At 43.5% G+C, this 21,038-nt stretch overlaps 1 protein-coding gene across 1 annotated transcript; it reads right to left on the bottom strand.

Moving 5' to 3' along the window:
• Positions 1-12,766: 12,766 nt before the first annotated feature.
• LOC103162508 (zinc finger protein 36, C3H1 type-like 3) lies at positions 12,767-15,323 on the bottom strand. Its single transcript, NM_001328109.1, is given in 1 exon segment — positions 12,767-15,323. A coding segment is annotated over 1 exon segment (1,521 nt). The 3' UTR covers positions 12,767-13,802.
• Positions 15,324-21,038: the final 5,715 nt, after the last annotated feature.

Genomic DNA, 21,038 nt, shown 5'->3' with positions numbered 1-21,038 from the left:
CCACAATACCTAGCATAGGCTTTGTCCTTTTATAGATACAGACAGGCACCCTCAGAAGATATTATCTTTGAGTAACAGACTTACATATGCCAAAATCTCTCACCTGGAGAAGTGAGTTTACATTAAAGGGGGTTATTGTGGCTACATGTCCTCCTGCCTACCTCTTCCTTGCCTCCTGCATGGGAGCTAGAGAGCTTGGCTACAGACCTGTACTGTGAAACCTCCTCCATCCTCTGAAATGTAAAAGAGACTGATAATCTGCCATGTCTGCCCTGATTTCATCCCTTCGCAGTACCTGCCATGTTGTCTGTCTCTAGTGCTAGGGCCCTGAACTCTCCTCAGCATCCCTACCATACTATTGCCTACCTGACTTTCTACGGTATTGATAACTTTTTTCCATATATCTTTGATTATTTTTCTTAAATTAGTACAACCTTGCTTCACATGTCAATCCCAGCTCCCTCTACCTCCATTCCACCCCCACCCACCAACCTCCCCAAGCCCCCACCCCATTCCCCCTCTTCTCCCTAGGGAAAGTGATGATAACTTTTAAAATAAACTCCTTACTTCCGAGTAATCCTCTTCCCAGTGTCCTCTTGAGTCCTATCCCCTGTCCCAAACCTATCTTTATCACAGAGCTACATTGCTGAGTGAGGGCCATAAACCTTGGTATTGCTATTAAATTATAAATAATCCTGATGTGAAAATTTCCAGTGGTTTCTAATTGTCCAGCCGACCCTGAATTCCTGGAGCAGACCACTCTAGTCACAGAAGTTATTTGGAAAACAACTGAAATTAGTTTGCTGGTTTTGTTTCTGTTTCTCATGAGTCACACAATACATCTTGCTATTTTATGTCCTACTTGATGCCAGCTTGGATCCTAGAACTTTTGCTGAACTCAGTAAATTAATTAGACAGTATTAGACTAGCAGTGCTTTTTCCACATTTTTTTATCTCATGACTAATTACTCTTTATTTTCTAATCTTATTCCCTGAGTCATTATTTGAATGCTTTTTTGATATATTTGGAAACAAAATTTATAAATAATCCTGTTTCTACTGTTGGCTTTTGAGATAGGATCTTCTATAGCCCTGACTAGCCTCAAACTCTCTATGTAGTTGAGAACATTGTGATCTCCTGATTGTTCATCAGAAGCCTGTAGAGCAGCCCCTAATATTGGCTCCCACATTTCATAAGAGAAAGCTGAGTCTTTTCAGTGTTACATGCTCCTACCATGTGGAGAGAAAATAGCCTGAAGAAACACATAGGGTGGGGGATCCCCATTCTCTCCTAACAGGCTATAAAACCAGGAGTAGGTTATGTTACCTTACCCTTGGATATCCTCATTGATAAAACACAAGTCTTGGTCCAGACAATCATCTTGTTTTTGTTCTGTTTTGGTTGTTTCGGACTTTTTTGTTTGTCTTTGATACAGGGTTTCTATGTGTAATCCTGGCTGTCCTGAAACTCACTCTGTACACCACACTGGCCTTAAAGGCATAAGCCACCACCACCTGGCTAAGAGTCATTTTGAAAGTCTCCCTGCAGGCCTTGTGGGTTTGGGGACTTCATGCTCAAATCAGGCAGCACTGGCAACATTCCTTCTGTAGCATACACTAGTATAGTTTTTGTCCCCTCCCAAATTCATGTTTCAACTTAGCCACAAATGTAAGGGTAGTAAGACTGGGTCCTCTGTGGAGTGATTTAACTCATGAGGGTAAAATCTTTGTGACTGGGACTAAGTTGTACTTAGAAAAGGCTTGAATGGGGGGAAGCATTACTTTACCATTCTGCCTCTGGCATTAGAGAACCTGATTGTCCACCTCTACAGAAAGCACATTATTGGAGGTGTTGTGTTAGAAGCCCTTAATAGACAACTGTACTGCTAGTGAATCCAGCTTAGGATCTTCAAACCCCAGGCATGCAATGAAAGAAATTTCTATTTGCCAAACACTATCCAGTCTCACCTTTTCTGGTATATTAGCACAAATGGATTATGGCACATTGTGGCCTGCTATAGAATTGCACAGGAACTAATAATTCTGAGGCTTTAAAGAATCTGGGGACAACTTACCATCTATTAATTTCTGTATAATAATACCATTAGATAAATTAAGTCTATGACTACTTTATGATTCTGTTGTTCATTGTGATCACTATGAAATTTCTAGTTAATTGTAGATTCTATAGAGACAAAAAGGTCAAAATAAAAAGGGAAATTTCCCATTTTTCTAGACCTTAACTGCTTGGATCCTACCCCATGATTTGGATCCCTTATACGATTAGAGACTAACTTCTAATTTGGTTCTGGTACCTCAGCCTAAATAGAGAGTCTCAAGAAGGACTTGACATTATAAATTTTATTATGCCCAAATAGTTAGCTAGTTGCTTTCTTGAGCTCTGTTGAAATCTAATCCCACTCAAATGACCCAAGAGGTAAAGGCAGATAAATTTACTCAACTGTTATAAAAGGATCCATCCTTTCTCAGAAGAACAATTCTTTCTCTGAGATTTGCACACTGCATTCCTTCCACAATTGTCTATTCGTTTATAAAAATATAAATTTAACAATGGATTTTGTTTTTATAAAGATTTCTTATTTTTTTATTTGTATGAATGTTTCGCATGCATGTATGTCTGTGTGCCACTTGTGTGCCTGATGGCCACAGAGGCCAGATGAGAGTATTGGATTACCTAGAACTAGAGTTACGAATGGTTGTGAGCTACCATGTATGTGCTGGGAACTAACGCCATGTACCAATGCAAGACCAACAAATGCCCTTAACTGCTGAACCATTTCTCCAACCCGTAATGTATGTTAATATCAACCTTACACGAATAGCACAGAAGACAAACAACATTTAAAATATGTGTTTGCACAATAGGCGGTGGTGGCGCACATCTTTAATCCCAGCACTCTGAAGGCAGAGGCAAGTGGATCACTGTGAGTTCAAGACCAGCCTGATCTACAGAGAGATTTCCAGGACAGACTCTAAAGCAACACTCTAAAGCTCAATAAAGTCCCAAAATGTATTTGCATGTAATACCACCAAAAATATAGTGAATAAAACAGGATCTACTGTATGATAAGCTCTATTTACTTGTTATCAATAAAAAAGTTTGTTATTTTAAAATCCAAATGCTGGAACTCTCCAGAAAATTTTCACAGGTTTGTTGACTCATTTTTTAGATTTGTGTATTTTATGTGTACAGGTGTTTTGTCTGCGTGTACATGTGTGTGTACCACATGGGATCCTGGTGCCTGTGGAGGTCAGAAGAGGGCATTGGATCCCCTGGGACTGCAGTTATAGAGGGTTGTGAGCTACCATATGGATGTTGGAAGACTAGCCAGTACTCTTAACCAGGGAGCCATACCTCTAGCCCACAGTTTTATTTATAATAATTATAAAGTCGAACAGTTGAAACTTTCGCTGTAACATTCTGACTCGCATTTATGCCTTACAGTCAGCATTTATATTAACATTTCTTACAAACATGAAAAGAATGGAACTGCTGCTGATTTCCCTCTCCTATTTTTCACCAAGCAAATCATACAAGTATGTACCTTTTGACCCCATGGAGCGGGGGAATATCTAACATTCAGAACTACTGATAACAAGCCAAGGAAAAAGTATAACAATGAAACTTTTCCCTTCGTAGTGAATTCTTGAGACATTCAGTACATAAGTAGCATGCTAACTCAATGGCTTTCAGCAAAGTTGTTGCATGTGTGGTGTAGAAAGCACACACGTCCATAACTTCCAAAGATGTACCAGATAGGCCTCAAAGTTCAGTTCTGTTTTGAGATTCTGAGCAATTTCTCTCACCAGATGCCAAAAGGGAACTCTGGGAATCAGAAGTTCAGTAGACTGCTAGGAGTGCTGAGTTTTATAGAGTGGCATAGTACCAGGCCTGTGATGATAAAACTGCTCAACTGCTCTAGCAGAAGGAGAGGAGCTGTTGTAGCCAATTCTTTCCTGGGTGTTTTACCAGGAGTAGATTTGCAAGCAGTCAGCTTTCAACAAGTCATAGTAGGGAACATTGCTACTTAACCTTCCTTTGGGTGGAGCTCAGTGAGCAAGAGGCAGTGACTATAAATATGCAGTGTGTATTAAAGCTTTTATATCAGTTCTGGCCATGAGAGAGTATGTTCATGTAACCACAGAACAGCCCATTATATCCAAATATCTGTTCTGTTTAGCCTTAGAATAAATTCTCTACTTTTATGATACCCACATACTTCCTAAATTTTATTATGACACTTTCCATTCAGAACCTATAACAACCCCATAAAATAACATTCTCTAACCAGAAAGAAGCTGCCCTGGTCAAGGCGAGAATTGCCACGGGGAGAAGACATGTGGATACTATCCCCCTCATCATTCTGATTTGGCAGGAAAAGTAAGGTGGGGGATGATATGGAGGTGGCAGCTTGCCGTTTCTTAAAACTGGTGGTACTTAAAGGAATGATGGTACAAAATGGATCTGTGCTAAAGAGCACTTCTGGAGATTCAAAACTTGGAACCCATGGAAAGAATTAGACGGTAAGGAAGGAGAGAACAAGGCAGAAGTGACAGAAGACATTCCTTAGGTTTAACCTTTACCATCAAGGAAGTAAAAATCAGCAATTCAGCACGCAGACATGGCCTTAACAATGGCCCAGTTCAGAGTGTTCTCCACCTCTGAACTGCTTTCTTTAGGTAAAAGTTTAACAAAAAATGAAAGGACCTCTTGAAACTATCTCTTGGGGGTTTGGGACATAACGATGGATGGAATCAGTCTGAGTGATATGGAAATAGAGAAGTTTAGTGATATAACTAAAACTTCTCCAAGACAAAGACTTTATTACCTGAGGCACTATGAAGGAAAGACATCCCTGGTTTATATAAGCTATTACTGACACTTGGTTTTCACTAGCTGAGTTTCCCACTAATAAAAGGGATTGGAAGACAAAGTCAGTGCAAGCATTATTGAGGAAAGTTAACATGATGGAAGTGATTACTTCTGCCCAGTTTGACAGGCTGTAAAGGACTGTTCACTACAGAGGGAAGAAAGATTGCTTCAGCAAGGAACTTAGCTCTGGTATGGATCTTTAATGGCTTTACTCTGGCCCATCATAGATTGTAATTTTTTAGTATAATGTGTTTTAATTTTTGAAAATTTCCTAAATGCATCTGATGTACTTTGATCATATTCAACCCTATTCTTCCCTGTAACTCTCTCCAGATCCATCCCCTATGCTCTCAACCCTCCCAACTTGATGTCTACTTTAAAAAAATCTAGTTAACGCTCCTAACATGAAAAACACATTGAGTCCAATTTGTGTTGCCCATATACACATAGGTGTAGGGAGGGTTATCCACTGGAGCATGATTGACACACTAGAGGCCACATCCTTAAAGAAAATTGTTTCTCCCTCCTCTAACAACTATCAAATGCCAATAGCTCCTCAGCTGGGGGCAGTGGATCATGAGGCTGTCTGCAAGCATAGTGGAATGTTGACTGGCTTGATTTTAGATGTGTCTTGTACAGGCGATCCCAGCTTTTGTGAACTCATGAGTGCAGTTGTTTTGTCATGTCCAGAACATAATGTTTTGTCCTACTCCTCCCTGACCTCTGTCCCTACAATCTTTTTACCATCTCTTCCATGATTGTCCCTGAGCCTTAGGCAGAGGGAGTGGGCTGGATAGTTTTATGTCAACTTGACACAAGCTAAAGTCATATGACAGGAGGGAACTTCAATCAAGAAAATGTCCCCATAAGATCAGGCTGTATGCAGAGTGTAGGGCATATTCTTAATCAGTGATTGACTGATGTAAGAGGACTCAGCCCATGGTGAGTGGTGCCATCCCTGGGCTGGCAGTACTGAGTTTTATAAGAAAGCAGGCTGTGCAAGCCATGGAAAGCAAGCTAGTAAGCAGCACCCTTCCATGGTCTTTGTATTAGCAACTGCCTTCAGTTTCCTGCCCTGTGTGAGTTCCTGCCCTCGCTGTTTTTGTTTTTGTTTTTGTTTTTGTTTTTTTGATGATGAACTGTGATATAGAAGCATAAGCAAAATAAGCCCTTTCCTCTTCAAGTTGCTTTTAGTCATGGTGTTTCATTTCAGGAATAGAAACCCTAACTAAGACAATGAGCATTATATTGATGGTTAGATATGTTTTTTTTTCTTTTTTTTGTGTGTGTAAGAGACTATTGTGGATCTGAATGACATAGACTGGCATTTTGAATGGGGTTCATAACATGCCCAAGCATACAGGAGGGAATAAACAAAAAAGAAAGGTAGAATATGGGACCTACTGTGCAGGTTAATGAAAAGAAAATGTGGCAAGATTTATGTTGAGCAATAGTTCCTAGGATAAAGCTGATGGAAAATCAAATGCTGTCCTTGAGAGTGTTTGGAAGGCTGTGAGGCACCCAATGGCAGCTCATCAAAGGAGTAAAAGAAGAAATGCAAGCCAGGGGTCTACATGTGGTTCTATCCTACAAAAGATTAAAGACATTTCCTGGGATGGGAAATATACCAGCCTCTTCTCTGATAAGGTTGCCAAAGTGACCCAAAAGTGAGGGCAGCCATATGTAGCAGCCAGAAGCCCAATGAATTGGCCCCTTGCTAATGTGAAAAACACTTGGGTTTTTGTGAACACTGGAGCCAAGTGGACTTCAATCTATGGTAACCCCTAAAAGCACTGGGAGAAATAGGCAGAAGTTGAATATAAGAGTGGAATGGTGCATGTGAAAATGACTAGGTCTGGTTTAGGGCTGGGCAGTCACACCCAAATATATACTGTAGTGCACATTTCTCCCCTCCAAGAGAATGCACGGGGAATGAATTATTGCTGGGACACACACAACATACCACCTTTGGAGAATTTCTCTTGAGAATGATAGCTGTAAAAGCAATCATATAGAGCTAAATAAGGTACTTTGGCCTATGCACGCTGCAGTACCTAATATCATCACTCTTTGGATAAAATAACTGATAGAAATCATGGGAACTTTCCATCCTGTGTTGAACCTTTCTAATATAGTTTGTAAATATTCCATTACCTGCTAATTCTTCAAACCAATTTCCATTCATTTTGAATGAACTCTTGGAATACTGCTCTTAGATGGTCCTTACAGCCCCACTATTTGTTATGGAATGGGGACCCTAGAACTTGCCTTGTTATCCCATGCACCCTCTGCAAAAAGGTTTCACTACATTACTGATACAATGTTAAACTTTGAGTGCCTTACAAATTTAAAAACATGTGAAAAGACATACTAGTGCACTGAAAGAAATTAAGACGAGACATCAATTTCTACAGACCCTTCTCTGCAAACTGTGCCCACCCATCAAATTGTGTACATAGCTTGGCACAGCCGTGGCAGTTTTTGATAGGGAGATCAGAAATGCCTTTAGAGATGGCCTTACTAACCTAGTGACATTTTTAGCAAAGATGCAAACGAAGTGTGGAAACAAGCCAGTTGAATAAGCAGGTAAGGAAAACTTGGTCAGAGAAAGGTAAAGTCATAGGCCATGAAACATGTTGTTTCCTTTAACCACAGCATGAGGCTTCTAGAATACTCTGTACTTGAGGGAATTGTTAGCATACTGCACTGTTTTTAGCCATGCATGTGTATCTTCTGCTAACACAGGACTATGCATTCCGTGTCCTGCTTTATTAGTTGTTTCTTCTTTCTGCTTGATTGGCAGGTTCTCTCTTTCTATCCTACCAGTATCCAAAAGCTTCACCACCTGGTATTTTTCTGTATTATTTGTATCACAGCAGTCAGCAAAACCTCCCAGAGAAGTTGTAAGCATAGTCTCCATCTCCAGAGTTCTTAATTGAATGTGTCTAGAGTCAGGCCTCAGAATGCTGTTTCCTTTCTTTAGAATTTATATTATTACTTTTGTTTTGTTTACGGGACAGTATTTCTCCTTGTAGTCATAGCTGTCCTGGGACTCACTCTGTAGACCAGGCTTGAAAATATATAAAACACACATATCTTGATGTGCTAACTATAGTAGATAGAGCCAGCCAGCAACCAGGTCCTGATGAATTTGTAGTGGCTTGGGGGTGAGAAGCTACTATTGTCTCTGGCCTTTCTGGTAAAAGGTATGAAGTCCCACCAGTAAAGAATCTCGCAGGTCTCTGTAGAAATAGCTGTAGTAGATTTCAGAGTAGTAGTCATTCAGTAGGAGAAGGCAAGGGCATGAGAAGCTGTACCCTGGTCTCTAGGGTCTATGCTGTCCCTGGCAGATTACAGAATCCCTGTCTCCAGCCCAGAGTCCCTGGCTCCTATCTCACTACTGAAGTTGTTCCACCACTCAAATTATCTTTGATTCTTATATTAAAAGAGAAAAATGAGGCCTGTGAAATGGCTCAACAGGTAAAAGTGCTGGCAGCCAAGCCTGATTATCTGAGTTTGGTCCATGGAACCTACATAGTGGAAGGGAAGAACTGAGTCCCACAAGTTGTCCACTGGCTTCCATATTGATGGCATGGCATGCTTATCCATACACATACACAAACACATACACATAAATAAAAAGTTTTAGTTCTCAAAAATTAATAAAATAACTTAATTATTTAGCTGAATACGACACTATTGAGACAAAGGGACAGCATTGGGTTGGGGGTGGAAGCCAACAAGTGCTTTTCATTTTCTGGCAAATCCCAAATTGTTTTCTAAGCCGTTTCAGATATTGCTGCTTCTGCTGACCAGGAAGTCGCACATTGAAAAAAGTTTATTGATATGAAAGAATACTTTATTTCTCCTCTTGAATGCTAGTTCTCCATCTATATGATCAATGAATTCATTTTGTCATCATTGTATTCCTAGGACCTAGAAGAATTCTTAAGATTTCCTGTGGACCACCCACTTGCCATTTGTAAGAATTTCATAGGAGCCGTGTTGGTTTGAGTAATAATGGCCCCCATAGGCTCATATATTTGAATGCTTAATCTTCATGGATTGGCTTCATTAGAGAAGGACTAAAAGATGTGGCCTCATTGGAGTAGGTGTAGGCTTGTAAGTGGAAGTATCTCACTGAGGATAGGTTTTGGGGTTTCGGAAACCCATGCTAAGTCCAGTCCTGTCTCCCCACTGTTTGAGAATCAGGATATAGAACTCTCAGATACTTCTCCAGAACCATGCCTGCCGTGTGTACTGCCATGCTCCCAGCATAATGGACTGAACCTCTAAAACTGTAAGCCAACCCTGATTAAATGCTTTGTTTCATAAGAGTTGTTGTGGTCATGATGTCTCTTCACAGTAACAGAACAGTAACTAAGACAGAAGTTGGTACAAAAGAGCAGGGTATGGCTGATAGGCCTGATCATGAAGTTTGTTGGAGGAATATGGAACACTTTGGGACTCTGAACTACAAGAGGTTGAACACTGAAAATTTGGCTTAATGGACCCTCCTAGTAGAAGCATTAGAAGCCAGTGTTGTGGGTGATTTGAACTATGGCTGCCCAGCTCAAAAGCTTTCCAAATGGAAGTAAGTGGCCTAGAAATCAGTCTTATGATATTTTCAAAAAGAATGTGACTGTTTTCTGTCCTTGTCCTAAAAATCTGCCCAGGGCTAAACTGAAAAGTTTTGGATTAATGGCAATGGCAGAGAAGATTTCAAGAAATCCTAACATTGACTGTGTCATATGGTTATTAATGGTCACTTTTATTCAGATCTACAATGAAAAGGAGAAAGGAAAAATACAAAATGTACAGTTTAAAGGCCAAGGTGCACCAGGAAGCAGATTACAGAAGACAGAAGGCCCAGTGCTCAAGGATATGTTTAAATAGGCGTCTGATGCTAAATGGAATAAAGGGAGTGGTGACCTCAGGGCAAGACCCCCACACAGCTAATCTTCCAACTTGTGAAATGTAATTAAAGAAAAAGCTTAAGCAGTGAAGGAAACCACCACCAACAGAATGTAATTGAAGAAGGGACCCAAGTCCCATCCCCACCAAGCAGAACAACTTGGCAGCTTGTAGTTCTGGCTTTAGAATCAATGATACAAGAAATGAGTTATAGACTCTCCCTCCCCTGGGCTAAGGAACGCTACTGAGGTCAGGCATGTGTAAGGGTGTCCCTGCATGGAAGCCCAGAGAGGTCTTTCTGTAAAGCTGTGAAGTTGAAGCCTGAATTGCCTTGGTGACCCCAAGATGTTGGAGATGTCAGAGCGGTGGGATACCTGCCAAGGAGAGTCGCCAACAGGGAGTGGAACCAGCCTGAGAGAGAGAAGTGTGTTGAAGTCAACAAAGCTTAAAGAGATTTGAGATCTGAAAAATCATTTTGACATAAGACATGGAAATGTAGAGCTTGGGGCTTGCTCAGCTGGTTTTCAGTCTTCTTTTTTTTTTTTTTTAGAAACTTTTTAAAAATTTAAATTAGAGACACAAGCTTGTTTTACATGTCAATCCCATTTCCCTGTTTATCCCTAGTACATGAATGGACTTTGGGAGCCCACTCCACATAGAGGGATACTCTCTCAGCCTAGACACACGGGGAAGGGTCTAGGCCCTGCTCCAAATGATATGACAGTTTTCAGTCTTTCTTTGGTCCAGTATTTCCTCAGTAAGCTTCCTTCTCTATGTTTTTGTATGGTAATGTATATCCTGTGCATTATATGTTTGAAGTATGTGATCTACTTTTAAAAAAAAAATTTTACATGGGGTTATAGTTGAGAGATTGCATGAGTCTCAGAAGAGACTTTGAACGTTGGACTTTTATAAAACTATATGGATTTTTGTCGTTGAACTGAGCACATTTTTGCATTATGGTATGATTACAAGCCTATGGGGGCCAGGGAGTGGAAAGTAGTGGCTTGAATAGTAACCAGTGACTAAGATGGGCCAAGGAAGAGAAACAGGAGGTTGAAACCTGAGGGTCAGCAAAAAGGCTTCATAATTCATTTGTATGACTCAGCAATGCCAATGCCTGTGATGCCAATATTATCTGAGCCTTCTACACCAAATTTCACCTTCTTTTTGGTGGAGGAAGATGCTAATGAAATATAAACTACTCCTTTAGGAGGCAGTTTCCTTGTTATCCACTCAAGGAGAGTATACATAAAGATCTTTACCAGCCACTATGCTTATACAGAATAAAATAAAACTTTGCATATGTATCCTCTCATCACCACATAGCTTTTAGTGCTTTCCAAAGGGATGTTGATGAATGTAGACCATGGCTATGCATTTGCTGCAGACAATAAGGAAGGTATACAGCAGTGGTTCTCACCCTTCCTAATGCCATGAACCTTTAATACAGTTCCTCATGTTGTAGTGACCTCCAGCCAGAAAATTATTTTCATTGCAAGTCCGTAAATGTAATTTTGCTACTGTTATGAATCATAATGTAATTATCTGATATACAAGACATTTGATATGTGACCCCTATGAAGGGGTCATTCATCAGCCAAAGGGTCACCACCCACAGGCTGAGAATCACTGGTATATAGTATAGTGGGAGTTTAAAGAGACCTCTTAATTGGCAAGGATGGGGGGGAGTTGGGGGTAGCACATGCTAGTAGAAGCAGGCAGGCTAAATGTGGTGGCACATGTCTTTATTCACAACATTTTGGGGGCAGAGGCAGGCAGAGCTCTGTAAGTTCAAGGCCAGTCTGGTCTACATAGTGAATCCCTGGCCAGCAACAGCTACACAGGGTAAGATCCTGTTTTCTTTCTTTCTTTCCCTCTCTCTCTCTCTCTCTCTCTCTCTCTCTCTCTCTCTCTCTCTCTCACACACACACACACACACACACACACACACACACACACACACACGTAGGGCTTTAGGCATTTGAGGCCTGGTTTGCATAGTGAGTTCCAAGTCATCCTGTATACACACACACACACACACACACACACACACACACACACACAGCTTTAGGCATTTGAGGCCTGGTTTGCATAGTGAGTTCCAAGTCACTGAAGGCAACACAGTGCAATGCCATCCTCCCCCCAACCAAAAGTTTTATAAAAATGCTTCCTGAGCAGCAATGGTCATAACATTAGCACTTTAAAATTATTTTATATGTATGGTTGTTTTGTCTGCCTGCATGTCTGTATATCCCACGTGTGTCTGGTGCCAGTGGAGGGCAGAAGAGGGCATTTGCTCTCCTGGAACTAGAGTTACAGACCTTTGGGGGCCACTGTATGCATGTTGTGAATGGAATTAGGGTCCTGGGGAAAAGCAGCCAGTGTTCCTAACCACTGAGCAATCTCTCCAACCCATAGACATTTGCATTCTTACTTGGAGAAGTCACCCACAGCTGAAACAGATGACAAAGCTGTCTCATTCAGTAGTCGCAAGAACCTTATGGAGCAGAAATAGTTGTTGTCTTCATTTAGGCACTTGCTGGCAAGCCTGATGACCAGAGTTCAATCCCTAAGACTCAAGTGGTGGAAGGAGAGAACTCATTCCCAGATGTAGTCTTTGTGGTCTTCTGACCTCCACACATCCTCAGTCCACAAATAAATACTTTTCCTTAAAAAAATCATGTGTTACTTTGAAATTTATATAAACATGGAAGGAAATGATACAACATCTTAAATTAATGGGTGGGGCGTTTGTGGGGGGTCCTACTTCTTTGAGTTGTACTATTACCTAGTGAAGGAGTCTAACCCTGGTTAAACTCACTGAATCACAAAACCAAGCAAAAAGTCAAGAATATGGGAAAGGGACCTGTGTGTAGGGTTACTGACAAGGTTGGGAGGAATATAAGGGCTAGGGTGGGGGGTAAGAATAACCAGAGCCATCACACACATATATGAAATTTTGATAGAATGTATTTTATAAACTATTTTTGTTCATTTATAGTAAAATTATCAAGTGAGGTTACAAAAGATATATATGACCATGAAAAGTATATATTCTTTACATTTTACCAGTTAATAATGGTAATGATAATATAACATAAGAAAAAAATGCATGTATTGCTTTTCATCAGCTAGATAATCAGAGCATGAACAGAACTCTAGGCATATATATACTCTTACTAGATTATAAACAAATGGTTTTCTTCACATTGCCTTGTGGCACAGAAGTACAAATCAACTCAAAACACATAAAACCTAAGCAGTTATTCTCAAACAATTTAAACTAATCTCTTCCTAAGGCTTCCAGAGAGCAGACAGAATGCGCCTAAGCCATTCATCCATTAAGTAGTGGCAATGAAGCCATTATCAAACTTTGGAAGGCAAGTTTTTCTCACCCCCAAGACACTTATTATTTTCAAAAATAAAACATCCACAGACTACAGAGAAGCTGAGCGTTACTAGCAAGGCATATTCATGGCAAAATTTTGGATTCTCAAAGAATGGCAAGGTGATGGTTGTCAGTTCGTTTGCTGACACCGGTCTGAAACAAGTATTAGCCATTCACTTCAAGGTAAGAATTCCCACATCTGGGATGTAATTAGTTTTCAAGAGAGAAAACAAGTTAGTACTAGGCTGATTTGTTTTCTATAATGTCTCAAATGGAGACCTAAAAACGATGAGGGTTTTTTTGTTTATCTGTATTACAACCACACATTGTTTAACACAAATAGTTCCTTGCCTTTTGTTTTCAACAAGAATTAAACTCCCTAATAACAATGAAAATAATAAACACCAAAACAAGAAAACTCAAACAGAGGAATGGGGTCTCTCCCAACAGAGTTCAAGTGCAAGCTTTCTATGAACCCCTCAAATCTGCCTGTGGCTTTTGTCATCCCTCTGACCCCAGTGCTCTCAGTATGGGAGAGACAACCAAGGGATTTTCCCCAACACCACCACATAATCTCTCCCTCATCAGCGACACCTTTTTGCCTCATTTATCAGAGTCCGAGAAGCGACTGAAGATAGGCAGACGGCGGCTGGGTTGGATGCTGGGAGATTCGATGCCACTGAGGCTGCTGGAGCTCGAGGAGCAACTCAAAAGGTTGTCAAAGCCGTTGCTCAACAGGGAATCCAGGTTTCTGGTGAGCATATCGAACTCTGGCGACTCGGACCGAGCATCTGGCAACTGGAAGCTGAAGTGCTGCTCAGGACCTTCGGCACCGGAGGCGGCAGAGGTGGTGGTGTGGGCAGCTGCAGTCCCAGCAGGGGCAGCTGCGGCTGCTGCGCCGGTGCCAGGAGTGACAAAGGGGGCAGCCACGGCCCCCGGCGCAACGGCAGCGGCGCCTGTGGGGGCGACAGCAGCTGGAGGGCGGGCCATGGGCATCGGGAATTGCCCGGGAGCTGCCAGGCTCTGCTGCTGCTGCTGCTGCTGCTGCTGCTGGTGATAGTAGGCAGCGGCATTCGATGAGGCCAAGTTTTGGTTCTGTAACGCCATAGGCGCCGTGTAGCCACCCGTCCCCCGACCGAGGGCGAAGGTATTGTTGGCACAGGTGTTGCACGGGACGCCGCCATTGCGGTAGAACACAGCAGCTGCCGAAGCAGCCGCAGAAGCCGCAGCCACGGCGGCACAGCATGTTGAGGGGACATTGGCCGCCGGGTGTGACGACGGCAGAACCATACCTGAGTTCATCGTCGGTTGGTTGACCAGCCCAGGCGCCTCAGCAGGATGGCTGTGGCCCGATGGTAAGCCGGAGGAGCTGGCAGAGCTGACGACGGTCTGCAGCCTCGGCTGTGGCTCCCTGTTGAAGCCCGAGTGGCCCGCATCGCTACCAGCGGTGGAGCTCTGCTCCCTGGGGGTGTTGTTCCCAGAGGGCACAGGTTGACGAGCTTGCTGGTTGTGGATGAAGTGGCAGCGAGTGCCATAGGGGCAGAAGCCAACGCTGTGGAAGGTGCGACAAGGCTCAGTCTTGTACTTGGGGTGCCTCAACAGGGTCCGCAGCTCGCGGGAACCATGCGCGAACTGGCATTTCTGGCCGTACCTGCACATGCCGCTTTCCTCAAAGGGCCGACACAGCTCGGTCTTGTAGCGCTCCGAAGTGACTGTGGAGCTAGAAGAGCTACTTGCCTTCTGCTGCTGAGGTGGCCGCTGAGGCAGGCTATGCTGGCTGTTCTCCGGGTGGAAGTGCCGTACTGCGTACGCACCCGAAGGCTCCCTGGGAGCGCGTTGAGACATCGAGCCCGGGACCGCCAACTGGCCGTTACCCCTGCTGTTAGCGCCTCTCAGGAAGCTGGCGGAGCAGCCTTCGGTGTGGTTGAAGGCTCTCGGGGCCAGGTGGTCGGGCACTTGCCGGTTGCCGGATGAAGGCCGTGGGATGAAGCCAGGCGCGAAGCTGGACCTGGAAGGAGCTGCCGCATTGGTGCCGACTGTGGCATTCGGGTTGGAGTTAGGCCGAGACATCTGGTTCCTGCGCATGATGTCTCTGTTGTGGAAGGTCCACAGAACTGTTGACATCTTTCTGGGACCTTTAAAGTCTAGAACTCCCAGGAAGGAGGACGGCAGAATTCTTCGTGGCACAACCAGTGAACACGAGGAGAAAAGAGCGAGCAGGAGGGGCAGGGAGGAGCCAAAAGTGACCCCAGGGAGGGCCGATAAAAGAAGGAAGCAGGGAGGTCCAGGCTAACATGTGCAGGTACGCCACCAAGTGGAGAGTTAGGCGGAGCAGCAGACATTTTTTGGGCCTTGCGGCGGACTGGGTTGAGTGATGCACGCCCCCTGGGGCGCTCAAACTGCAGGAACTGAGAGGCCAGCAAAAGCCGCGCCCAGAGGCGCTGCAGTCCTCTTTCCTGGACCTCGTGACAGGGGAAGGACTCTGTTCTAATTTCTCAGGCCAAAGATGTTGCGTTCTCCTTCTAATATTTGAGCAACACAATGAAAGATAACTACTAGACTCCAAATAATCCCACAACTCCCATCTTTTAGTAAAGAGCCCTCACCCCCCTCGCCCCCCCCCCCGGTTCGGCCAGTACAGACGTGCTGCCAAACCGAAGCCTGAAGCCCACACCGTGGCAAGAGAAGCGATTTCCTCCAGTTGTTCTGACTTTCATGTGTGTGTCACAGAATGTACACGTAATCCACCACCACCCAAACACACAAACGTAATTTTTAAAAAATGTAGACATTTTTGTTGTATGCCTTCAAGGTGGAATTATGGTCATCGAGACGTTTCAGTGGGTAAAGGGGCTTGCCACTAAACCTGACAACCTAATTTTCAGTCCAGAACCCACACAGTGGAAATTAAGAACTGATTTCTGAAACTTGGCCTCTGACCTCCACACTAACATCAACATACAAACACACAGAGTATAAATAAACAAACAAATAAATAAAGCCACAATGGATTATATTTTTCAGTGTGGTAGAATTAGGCAGATGGCTAAGAAGATGCACCCAAACCTGATGACCTGAGCTGAAGCCCCAAAACCCATGAGGCAGAAGAGTACCGACTCTCATAAGTTCTCTCTTTGACTGCCAGGCCTTTGCAATGGCAAGTAGCATGTGCTCCCCCCACCAAAAAAAATTTAAAGTCATTTTTCTGTTGTTTGCATTTGAGGGTTATCAAAATGGCTCTTCCGTCTCTGTGAGTTCAAGACCAGCTTGGTCCAAAGAGCTAGTGCCAGGGCAGACAGGACTACACAATGAACCCCTGTCTTGAAAAACAACAACAACAACAAAAAAGATGGCTCACTGTGTATTCGTGCTTGCTGCCAAGCCCAAAGACCTTAGTTTGGTTCCCAGTATCCAAAGGGTGGAGGGAGAGGATCAACTGCTGCGCGTTGTTCTCTGACTGACCTCCATACACACACGTACACTGTAGCGTGAGAATACACACACACACACACACACACACACACACACACACAAATAAACACATGTAATTTGAATTTTAAGCCATTTTCTCTAGTATGCATTCAAGATGGTGAAATTAGAGCTGGCAAGAAAGGTCAGCAAGTAAAACACTGTTGTAGTTTTTATTTGTTTTGTTTTTTGGACAGCATTTCTCTGTGTAACTGCCCTAGCTGTCCTGAAACTCGCTCTGCAGACCAGGCTGGCCACAAACTCATAGAGATCTGCCTGCCTCTGTGAAAAGGCTCTTGTCCCCTGCCCAACAAGTGGAGTTCAAGCCCTGAACTCACGTAGGAGAAAAGGAGAGCCATTTCATCATTGTTCTCTGACGCACACAGTAAACAAACAAATAATTTGTAATAATAAAGGCAGATTTGGGGCTACATGCACTCAACATAGTAGGACTAAGGTTGATTAAATGATTCGGTGGGTATCTGCCACCAAACCGATAACCTGAGCTTGAACCCCGGGATTCATATTGTAGGCCAGAACTAACTGTGGTGTTTGATTTTTCAAACAGAGCATATGTATTTATGCTGAGGGGAAAAAATGGGGCAAACTGAGTACTGAAATAGCATGGCTATTTTATGTTTTATGACAAAAAAATTTTCCTGAGGAGACAAAAGACACGTGTCTATTCACCCCAGATAAAGAGCCCAAACAGACTAAACTGCAAATACCAACCAAAGTCCAATTTGGTGACGCAATGGTTTTATTGGGGCTACTTACAGGAATATAGGTAAGGGGTCACTTACAGGAGCAGACAGCTGCATCACCAAAGTCCAACCCAGCCCGTGTGACAGCTCAAAAGCTGGGAACCTGGAGCACACTGCACAGCCTGCAGGCAGCTCAACAGGTTACAGAGTGCCATTACCAGGTGCCTCTGTTGGTGGAAACCTGTTCCAGGCAAGGCAGCTCCATCTCGGCTAGTTTCTCCTTCTTCCAGGCAGCTGGTCTGGGCTCCTCTCAGAGTCTTCTTTGCAGCTCGACTTCCTTTTATCTCAAAGGGACTTTATTCTTTACTCTGGCAGGGAGGGGCTTAGTGAATGTGGTCAGTTTGGGGGACTTCTTAAAACTGCTTTGACTTGTTTACCTCCCTGCTTAAGGAGCTTCCTGAAGCTCTTTGGAGTTGTTTACCTTCCTGCTTAGGGAGCTTCCTGCCGAGTGGAATGTTTCAATCCTCTGAGAAAAGTCTTATATAACAATATATTAAGGGCTTTTGCAGTTTTATTCGTTATAATTTCAACAACAGCCTGTACCCTGGTTTAGCATATGCATGGCAGTAGGGTACCCTCAGGAACCATCCTCTGCTTGTAGCTGGACCATAATAATAGATTTTTCACTCAGCCATACATTATCTTTTTAGTTGACAATTTGTAAGGCATGCCATTTACTTTGAGTCTCCGAGTCTCTGAATACTTAAAGACTTCCAAATGGTCCCCTGTGGTAAGTGGGGGCAGGAAGAAAGGTGTATCGATGGACCCCAAACATGATCCTGGTCAGTTTGGGGCAAGTATAATCTGGTCGGTTATATCTAGTGTAGGTCACCTACAGCCTGACATTGGATATCTGCATTGCCATTGCTCCAGGCTTATCAGAGATGAGAAAAACTGGACAAGGGGTGAACGACTGGCTCAAGGGTGTATGGTGATCCACACCATTGGATTTTCTTTCTTTCTTTTTTTAATGGAGGTAAAGACAGCTGAGTTTCTTTTATTTGTTTGTTTGTTTAATATGTATACAACATTCTGTTTCCATGTATATCTGCACATCAGCAGAGGGCACCAGATCTCATAATGGATGGTTGTGAGCCATCATGTGGTTGCTGGGAATTGAATTCAGGACCTTTGGAAGAGCAGTCGGTGCTCTTAACCTCTGAGCCATCTCTCCAGCCCCACCATTGGATTTTCTAGGTAGCTGCATTGTGGAATCTTTGGCCTAGGCATGCCAGGTTTCAAAAAGAAGTGATATGCCATATTTCCACCAGGGAAGACAGTTTTTTCCCCAATAATTAGTTTTGTTTGGAGCTGGGAGGTGGTGGCACATGCCTTTAGTCCCAGCACTCAAGAGGCAGAGGCAGGCAGATCTCTCTGAGTTTCAGGACAGCCTGGTCTGCAGAGTTACACAGAGAAACCCTGTCTTGAAAAACCAAAAAAGTTGGGCAGTAGTGGTGTAGGCCTTTAATCCCAGCACTCAGGAGGCAGAGGCAGGCGGATCTCTGTGAGTTTGAGGCCAGCCTGGTCTTCAAAGAGAGTTCCAGGACAGTTTCCAAACCTACAGAGAAACCCTGTCTTGAAAAATAAAGAAAAATGCTTTGTTTTGTTTTGTTTGTTGAGATAGGGTCTCATTATGTAGCTCTGGATGGCCTGGAGCTCCCTGTGTAGACTGGGCTGACCTCAAACACAGAGGCCTTTGCCTTTGGTGTAATAGGCTTAAAGGCATGTGCCACCAAACCCACCTCCAATAATTGAAGTTTTAAGGAGCCAAACCCCAGTAGCAGGACTGGAGTATCCTGTCTCATTATAAGGATTGCAGGGATTCAATTCTTTAGTCTCTCAAGGCCACTGATCTTCCATATCAGTTTCCTCAGATACGTGGCCAGACAGAGACCTTTAGAGACTGGCTATAGTCTCTGTCAGGACCAAAACCAGTTTCTTATTATGGTAGGGATAGGAAGTGGGCTACCTTTTATTTCCTCTTAAAAAATGTGGAAGGATCTGGATTTGTCTTTATGGATGACAGAAACTCTTGAAATATAACACAGTTCTTATGTCCATGCTCTGCTCCAATCTATCAGCCATTTTCCATCAGGGGTTTCATAGGTTAGGGACACTGAAATTAACAAGGTTACCAGGTCCCTAGTTGACAGTTGGATGCAGCAGCCTCCTTTTGAAGGAGTACCATTTTGTACTTTCCCTGCCAGGTGGCTCATGAGATGTACCCAATAAGGACAGTGAAAGTGGGCATTAAGGGTGCATCTGGCCTGAACTGAGGGCTGGTGACACATGTAATTATCATTTAACCTGTATTCCAACTCCTAGCATAGTCCTCCCAATGGCTCAGCAAAGTTGATATGCCATAAACTATGGTTGCATACATACATAAAAGTATCGGCACTGGTTTTCGTAGGTTAGAGAGTTGTATCTTTTGGATCATTTTTGTCCAAATTGATCATTTTGTCCATCATTTGGCCTGCAGGATGGCTCTGAAGCACCAATCATTCCTTTCTTGGAGAGTACTGTGCATCAAAATATGTATAGTGTCTCCCACATTGGCAGATGCAATAGGTGATTTGTTATGCTCACAAGTTCACGGAACATTTCCCTGGTATGAGAAATGGGTGTGATAAATAAAGCAGTGGCCATTTAAGTCTTTGGCCCAAGTGAATTAGGTAAATACAGTGGGCCACAGCATGAGGGGGCTGGAACCTAAAGCAGGGCCAGATCAGTAGTAGCTAGTAGGAGCTATGCATCCCATCCACAGATAGTAAAAGAGTGCAAATAGAAACTTTCACAACAGGTCCAGTTAGCTGCCTGTTTACTTCAGATAGAGCATCGGTGACAAAACAGTTCTGTTTACCCTTGTGAACCAATGCTTTTCTTGGGGTTTCTTTTTGTTTTCATTTTTTTATAAAGGGGGGGTTAGGGTATAGGTTTTTTTAATATTTTATTTATTATGTATACAACGTTCTGCTTCCATGTATATCTGCACACCAGAAGAGGGCACCAGATCTCATAACGGATGGTTGTGAGCCACCATGTGGTTGCTGGGAATTGAACTCAGGACCTTTGGAAGAGCAGTCGGCGCTCTTAACTTCTGAGCCATCTCTCCAGCCCCTGCTTTCATTTTTTTAATCTTGTATACCAACCATAGTATCTCTCTCCTCTCCTTTTGTTCCCTCCCCCTCCCTCCTACTCCCCATCTACTCCTCCTCCATCTCCATCTCCATTCAGATGGGGTAAGGCCTCCCATAGGAATTAACAAAGCGTGGTATATCAAGCTGAGGCAGGACCAAGCTCCTCCCCTCTGCTTCAAGGCTGAACAAGGCATCCCACCATAGGGAATAGGCTCCAAATAGCCAGCTCAAGCATCAGGGACAGGTCCTGGTTCCCCTGCTAGGGGCCCCACAAAAGACCAAGCTACACAACTGTCACACACATGCAGAGGGCCTAGGTTGGTCCGATGCCAGCTCCCTAGCTGTCTGTCTAGATTCTGTGAGCTCTCACAAGCTCAGGTAAGTTCCCTCTGTGGTTTTCCAGTCATGAGCTTGACACCACCGCCCCACCCCCATCCCAGCCCTCCTGCTCATGTAATCCTCCACCA

The sequence above is a fragment of the Cricetulus griseus genome, chromosome X (assembly GCF_003668045.3).
Source record: "Cricetulus griseus strain 17A/GY chromosome X, alternate assembly CriGri-PICRH-1.0, whole genome shotgun sequence".
NCBI lineage: Eukaryota > Metazoa > Chordata > Mammalia > Rodentia > Cricetidae > Cricetulus > Cricetulus griseus.
This window is presented reverse-complemented; position numbering and strand designations above follow the sequence as displayed.